The sequence below is a fragment of the Monopterus albus genome, unplaced genomic scaffold (assembly GCF_001952655.1).
Source record: "Monopterus albus unplaced genomic scaffold, M_albus_1.0 scaffold83.1, whole genome shotgun sequence".
Taxonomy (NCBI): domain Eukaryota; kingdom Metazoa; phylum Chordata; class Actinopteri; order Synbranchiformes; family Synbranchidae; genus Monopterus; species Monopterus albus.
In genome coordinates, this window is record NW_018127963.1 from 847,295 (window position 1) to 854,668 (window position 7,374).

The 7,374-nt window shown below is 42.3% G+C and overlaps 1 protein-coding gene across 1 annotated transcript in view; it reads left to right on the top strand.

Annotated features, from left to right (window-relative positions):
* The window catches only part of cpamd8 (C3 and PZP like alpha-2-macroglobulin domain containing 8), a 42,168-nt gene that overhangs the window by 2,701 nt on the left and 32,093 nt on the right, over positions 1-7,374 (top strand). The window contains 16 exon segments of the mRNA XM_020607036.1: positions 407-558; positions 1,107-1,129; positions 1,752-1,917; positions 2,246-2,298; positions 2,862-2,879; positions 3,498-3,552; positions 3,798-3,911; positions 4,237-4,321; positions 4,447-4,555; positions 4,642-4,869; positions 5,002-5,172; positions 5,278-5,406; positions 5,560-5,758; positions 5,876-6,051; positions 7,110-7,266; positions 7,367-7,374. The exon segment at positions 7,367-7,374 is cut by the window's right edge and continues 147 nt beyond it. Of these exon segments, the coding sequence (XP_020462692.1) occupies positions 407-558; positions 1,107-1,129; positions 1,752-1,917; positions 2,246-2,298; positions 2,862-2,879; positions 3,498-3,552; positions 3,798-3,911; positions 4,237-4,321; positions 4,447-4,555; positions 4,642-4,869; positions 5,002-5,172; positions 5,278-5,406; positions 5,560-5,758; positions 5,876-6,051; positions 7,110-7,266; positions 7,367-7,374 (1,843 nt within the window).

Here is a 7,374-nt window from a genome sequence, read left to right on the forward strand (position 1 = left end):
CCGGGTGACCGAGCTCCTCACCCTATCTCTGAGGGTGCGCCCGGCCACCCTGCGGAGGAAGCTCATTTCGGCCGCCTGTATCCGGGATCTTGCCCTTTCGGTCATGACCCAAAGCTCATTGCCACATTTACTTAAAATTAGGAATGGTATGTGATATTGGCACTAGTTTGCCCCTAAAATCCAGGCAGTGATGCAATATGTGTTTATTCAAATGCATCATATGTTTACCCCCTTTCTCTTTTTATCTATGTCTCTCTGACCTCTCCTTTATCACCTGCCACCACTTTTGCTTTTTCTCATCTGCATACTCTGCTCTCCTTCCATCTCATCTCCATCCTTTCCTTGTCCTCCCTCCTGTGTTCTCTCTTTCTTCATCCCTCTTTCCCCCTTTGCTCTCTCCTTTCAGGGGTTATTTAGTTGCAGCCCCCTCGGTGTTTCGAGCAGGCGTAGAGGAGAGTGTGAGCATAACCATCTTCAATGCAAAAGCAGTAACTCCTGTCCACATGCAACTGACGGTGAAGGGACAGACAGTTGCCCACAGCCACAGCTCTGTGTTCGGTGAGGACACATCTTGAAGCTTGTGTTACACTGACATTATGCATTAGTTTTGGAAAGAAAACTTGCACTAACAGGTTCAGCTATGAGAATAAGTTGTCATGCGATTTCTTCATCACACAGGCAGGTATGTTGGCATATACTGCACATAAGCGTAGACTAAAGAACCCACAGTGTGGGTCTGTTTGACCTCTGCCCTGACTGTGTCCCTGACCAGCCGGGGGTTTTCATTGACATTATATGTGATTGTAGGCATCAGTTCAGCCCCACCCACCAGCAACTTAGTGTACTGTCTGTGATTTTGTTTGACAGAACCATTAATAGATGGTACTAGCTCTGCCCAGAGTGGCAGGGCGACAGGATGTAGTTGGATGTCCTGTTATCCTGGGCTGAAAACCTCCAGGCAAACTCAACCAGTGTAGTGGCTCTCATAACAATTGACTGTATTGTACTGATGATTATACATGTCACCTATGATGTGAAAGTTTATAGCGAGCTCTGAGGAAATATTCCACATTAATTTATCTTTTGTTTTTTTTTTTTTATTTTAGACAAAGGCACCATCAAGCTGAAGGTGAGTCTGTCTGTGTGACTTGTTTTCTCAGCAGTGTCCTGTGGTATATGCATGCTGCTTTCTAGTGATGTTTAAAAGGCACGGTGCTGCTTAGTGGTGACAGCTGCACAGTAGTGAGAGCCTCTTGTCCATTGTGTGCACATTCCTCAGGCAACATGCAAATCAACAGTACATTATTTGTAATGCAACATCTGTCTCTGCTCATTCATTGGGAATAAGGTAACAGCCTCAATATAATATGCAACAGCTGTTGACGTGCATGTATGGTCTACCGCCCCCGGAGGCTGGAATAGATCAATCTAGTATGCACGACTCGATTCTTCCCCTTTGTCTGTCTCTCGTTCACATTCTCGTGAAATACAGTCATGTGTTGTGTGCTTTGTTATATTTTAGCATCTTCCTCTGGTGTTGAAATGTATTTTTTTTAATCACTCTGTAGTTTTTGTTCCTGTAAGAATTATTAAAAAGTTTAATGAAGGTGAATCATTTTGAATAGTGTGTTGCTACATCAGCCTACAGTAAACATTTCAGTCCTTTTCTAATTAGTGGCCTAATTTGCATTTGGAAAATTTAGCCCTGGTCCTTCTCGTGTTTGCTTTTACGTGTGCGTATGTGCCACCAGGTTCCCTCTGGGCTACGAGGCCAGGCCCATCTGAAAGTATGGGGGAACCGTCACCTCACAGAGGGAGGCTATATCTTCCACAACTATACCACCGTCACAGTGGAGAGCAAGAGCACGGCTGTCTTCATCCAGACTGACAAGCCCATCTACAAACCCAAACATAAAGGTCTCCTCATTGTGCACCTGGTAGATAATCAATTCACTGCAGAGAAATGCAGAGAATTCAGGCTCATTTAAGGTCTTTGTCATAGAACTAAACACAGTTAATGAAAATTGGTTAAAAGCTGCTGTCATTTTGATGGTGAGTTGGATTATGGATAAAATAATCATTGTGTTTATGTGTTCCTCTACATATCATGTTGTCATGGCTGGGTTATAGTACTAACTTTGTACTTCTAAACAGAAACTAAAACAAAGATTCTAGCTTTGTTCAAATGGATGAACATTTTATGCCGAGACACATTTTATAAAGTTGTTTCTTTTTCTGTCTTTAGTGCTGATCAACGTCTACACAGTCACCCCTGACCTAAGACCAGCAAATGACAAGGTGAGTGAAAAATTCTGTCATGCTGAAGCCAGTAAAACTGCACATTCACCCCAAAACACACCAAAAGAGGCAAACAAAGAATGAAGAATTGAATTACAGCCTTCTCTAAAAATGAATAGGGTCTGTGGGAAAATTCCATCTGTAGCTCTTTATGGCAAAGCACACAAAGTCTGAATGTCACCTTTATTCCATATCACATCAACATAATATCTAGTACAAACATACTTTTCCATCTGCCCTGAGTGCTGAGAAATGTACAGTTACCTATTTACAGAAGCCAAACTAGAGCCATTTCTCCTGGAATCTAAGCAGTGACTCCAAATATATTGTGCAACTGTGCAGACAGACTGTTTATTGATGCTTGCAGCTATAAAGGTCTGCTGCCGGTAAAGGGCAGTGCTCACTTTCACAGATGGTTGATTGTTGGATAAAGAAGGAGAGGGGTTAAGCACTAGGAACAGGCATGGGATCCTTTTTTACAATATACAGTTAGTTTTTTTTTTTATCTAAATCATCACATCTTGTACTTGTCTTTCTCTTTTTTTTCCCCCAATTTTCTGCAGATTGAGGCGCATGTTTTGGTAAGTGGAGGCTGGCAGGGCCACCCGGCGTTGGCAGACCTACTTCCGGGAGAGAACAGTGGCAATTTTAGTTCCCAGCATGGTTGGAGATTACAGAGCAGACCTCAGGGCAGCTCACCTAGATAACAGGGAACAGTACAAGGATAAACAACATGAAAGGAACCTCTTCTCTTTTATTATTTTCATTTTGCCTTCATCAGTCCCACCACAGCCCATCCCATACACTGTGTCCTCGCTGACCTCACTTATGTATTGTCTCTCTTCTCAGATTTTGACATAGTTGTGGGGTAAATAACTTGTGAACAACAGTAGTGTAAGTAACAGTGAAAGCTGCTGCCTTATAGGAAGCTCCCCACAAGCCCATGCATGACTTGTACCTAGCAACAAGCACGCAGCTATTTACTGTATGTCTCACCTGAAGAAATGAAGAAGCACTTTGACAGCGGCCGGAGACAGAAGCTAGTGCAAGGATTGTTGGACTTGATTCCACAATTACAATATGTGATGTTGACATTGTGTCATAACAATATACAGTACTTGAACAACTAACCTAGGTCACCTCAGTGTGAAATGTGTGATCTTAGTACTGATTTCTGACATCCTAATTTGATCTTCCAGGATCCAAGAGGCTCCAGGATGATCCAGTGGAAGGGTCTTAAATCTGTCTGCTGTGGTAAGCCACATCTTCTGCAATATGTTTGCAACATCATTGTGTGGCCTTTACAAAAAATCTTGTTTTTACTGAAGATTGTTTTCCATTTGAGGCTTTTAACTGCAGGAGGATGATAAGTACAGCCTACATACAGTAATTCAGTGCTGCGCTGTCATATCAGAAGTGTAGACTGCATGTACATGGTGGTTAATCACTATAAAGCATAGAGGCACTGAATGTGTTAACTAGATTTTTCTCTCTTATAGGGGTTGTAAACATGAGTTTCCCTCTGTCTGACCAGCCTGTGTTTGGAGAGTGGTTTATATTTGTGGAGGTGCAGGGCTACACTTATAACAAGTCGTTTGAAGTGCAGAAATATGGTGAGGACCTGCTCTTATAAGAGAGTTCTTTGCACAACAGATACCTATAGCTATTTATTTATTTGTTTATTGTTACAATTTTGGTGCTTTAAAGTATCTATGGTTGTGTTTTTTCTTTATAAGTGATGTAATGATGTTGTGTGTGTTATTGCAGACAACATGATGAGTGTCAAAGGATAATACCATTATTATTTTATGCATATTATATGTATTTTATGCATCAACAATAGAAAGCCAGTAAGAACAATACTAGAGATTATGTAACAAACATAGACCAAAAGATAGTTTATGTAACTGAAGTGATATTCTTCTGCCTTCCACACAGTGATGCCCAAATTTGAATTAGTGATTGATCCACCGCCCTATATTCGTGACCTGAACTCATGCGAGCAGGCCACTGTAAGGGCCAGGTAAGTCACATAATAAACGTCTGCCTCGTCTTTTGTGAGCCAGACTGTTATTCAGCTGTTAATTATTCCCTGGGTCACTGAGCTTGGCTGTAGATGTAGAGATCTGACATGTCAGTGTTGCACAGGTATACTTTTGGGAAACCAGTGACAGGGAAGCTGACGGTGAATATGACAGTGAATGGAGTGGGCTACTACCAGCATGAGATGGGCCATCCTGTGATTAAAAACATGGAGGTCAGTTTGTTTGTTCCCTGGGCAACAGACATCTTAATGCTGTTCTGCACATTCTCAATACCAAGTCATTCCTCTCCTGTTCTCAGATCAAAGGCTCTGCAAACTTCAGCCTGTGTGTGAAAGACATGATGCCCCTGGATGTAGCTGATCACTTCAGGGGCTCTGTGAGCATTTGGGCATCCGTGACCAGCATAGATGGAAGCAGGCAAACCACATTTGATGATTCGACACCCGTCCATAGACAGCTCATTGACATCAAGTACTCCAAAGACACACGCAAACAATTTAAACCTGGCCTGCCTTACAAAGGGAAGGTGAGTCAACAAAAATCTGCTTTAATTAGCTTTGATAATTATCTGCTGCCATTTAGAGAACAATCAGGTCATTATTGGTTGTCTGGGTTTTTGTCTTTACCCCACCTACACTTGTTAACTCTCTCCTTGTAGATTGAGGTGACCTACCCTGATGGGAGCCCAGCTGATGGGGTGAGGGTGCGTGTTAAGGCAGAGCTGACCCCTAAGGACAATGTCTACATCAGTGAACTGATCTCCAAGGACGGCCAGGCCACCTTTGAGATCCCCTCCATCCCCACTGCTGCTCAGTATGTCTGGCTAGAGGTCAGTGGTTGTAGTGGCAGTCGTTTCTAATTTTAGGTAACATAAACATTGTATGATGAGAATGTCATTTTAAGTAAATAAAACCTCTTGTTTTGCTTGGCCTAGACTAAGGTGACATCTATTGATGGAAAGACAGTAGGAGACCAGTACCTGCCCAGCTACCTGTCCATCAGTAGCTGGTATTCTCCCAGCAGCTGTCACATCCAGATCCAGAGCCCCAGCACTCCACTTAAAGTTAGTGCTGTCCTCTGAATGCGAAGTGCAATTCATGTTTGTTTCTTCTGGGTTGAAATTTCTCTTTGAGCCTATTTTTTTGTAAACATATGTTTTAATACATCAGTGTGTCATCCTTAAAATAATCAAAGCAGTGTGCCTCTGTGTCTGTAGGTTGGCCAGGAGGCAGAAGTGGCTCTTAAATCCACCTGTCCCTGTAACTTCACCCTGCACTATGAGGTGGCTTCCAGGGGGAACATCATACTATCAGGCCAACAACCAGCCAACCTAACAGCCTCACACCGAGAAAAACGGGCTACAGTCATTTTTGACAAAAACATTCACACTACTCGCCTGCCTCCGTCTGCATCTGGTAAATACATGGATCTGTTACCTGTTATTGCCTGGATTTTAATAGACCAAAGATGCACAGAAAATAAAGATTACAACACCCCAGTCATTTTTCTTCACCCTCACATCACTCTGCCAGGTGTTGCAGGCTCCTCCTCCCAGGTGGAGATGGACATCTGTGTGTCTTACCTGCGTTTCCCTGTTAGTCACAGCATGGCGCCGCTCAGTCATCTGCTGGTGTACTATGTGAGGGAAAACGGCGAGGGCGTCACAGACAGCCTGCAAATCCCTATCCAAGCCGAGTTTGAGAACCAGGTTTGTAAAAGTATTTTATTTGTATTACACAGGTATGTATATATTTTGGTAATAAACTAATAATAATTGGTGGTAGGTTCCCCAACATTGATAGTGTTAGAAATACAGTAAATTTGGGATTATTTTTATTATTTGAATAACTGATTTGTGTATCATTTATTAAAACCAGGGATAACTGGTGCACTGTCTGTATACATTTTGGAGCTGAGACCAAGTATTCATGCACCAGCTCTGTCCACAGTGCAATGTCTGTAAACAAACAGCTGTGTTGGCCTGGGAGTGATCCCCAGTTCCTGCCTGCATTAGGTGGAGTTAACTCCCTGAAGTATTTACAGCTCCCTGGTATGCCATTACAACATTCTCTGTGTGTGTCAGTGTGTGTATGTGTGTCAGAGGAGGGGGTTGTGAGAGTATGATAAGACAGAATCCATGCAGGCTGTGGCCACAGGCAGGGTTGTGACAGGAGAGGATGACAGTTTACAGAGTGGTGACAGGAGGTCAGTAGAACCAACTAAGAGGGCTAGATTGTAATGGCTGAGAAATAGTTTTAATGTGTAAAAGTTTATGTCCGACGCTCACCATCCCCCCCTCATCAAAGGCTTAGTTTTCCACTCTCTGTCCTGCTGTTTTCTACTATATTTTACTACTCAACACTGTCAAATGGTTGCTGTTCTAAAAGACACACACATTACCCCAGAGGATCTATCAGGCAACAACTACACTTACTGAACTATCATTTATGTAATTAATTAATGTTTTTAATGTGGGGATTTTGTTGTTGTTGTTGTTGTTGTTACAGATTTTGGTCTGTTGGCAAAATTTTGGTGGGAATTTTTCAATCTTTTGATTCATTAGAGAAAACAAGTAACTGTTGAATAAAAGAAACTGTCATATTGACCAAGAACCAAAATAATCATTAGCAGCAGCTTTACTTGGTTGAATCATAATGTATGATATAGTGGTTTAAAGTGTTGTTTAAATACATGCTGGCCCTTAGAAATATGGCTCTCGTTATTGTATAAGTGTCAGCTGTGTATCCTGTGTCTGCTGGATTGCAGGTTTCTGTTTCTCTTTCGACTAATGAGTCCATGCCAGGGGACCCAGTGACCCTGCATGTCCAGGGAGAGAGGGGCTCCTGTGTTTGTGTGGCCACTGTGGATAAGAGCCTTTACCTGATAAAGCCAAACTTCCAGCTCAGTCCTGACAAGGTTGGCTGTACTTATAGTTTATAGTGATATTTCACCTGAAAAGAATAAATTTTATGTATCTGACTCTGGAATATAGAATGGAACATGAATGTATTTTTTCTCTGCAGGTATTTAA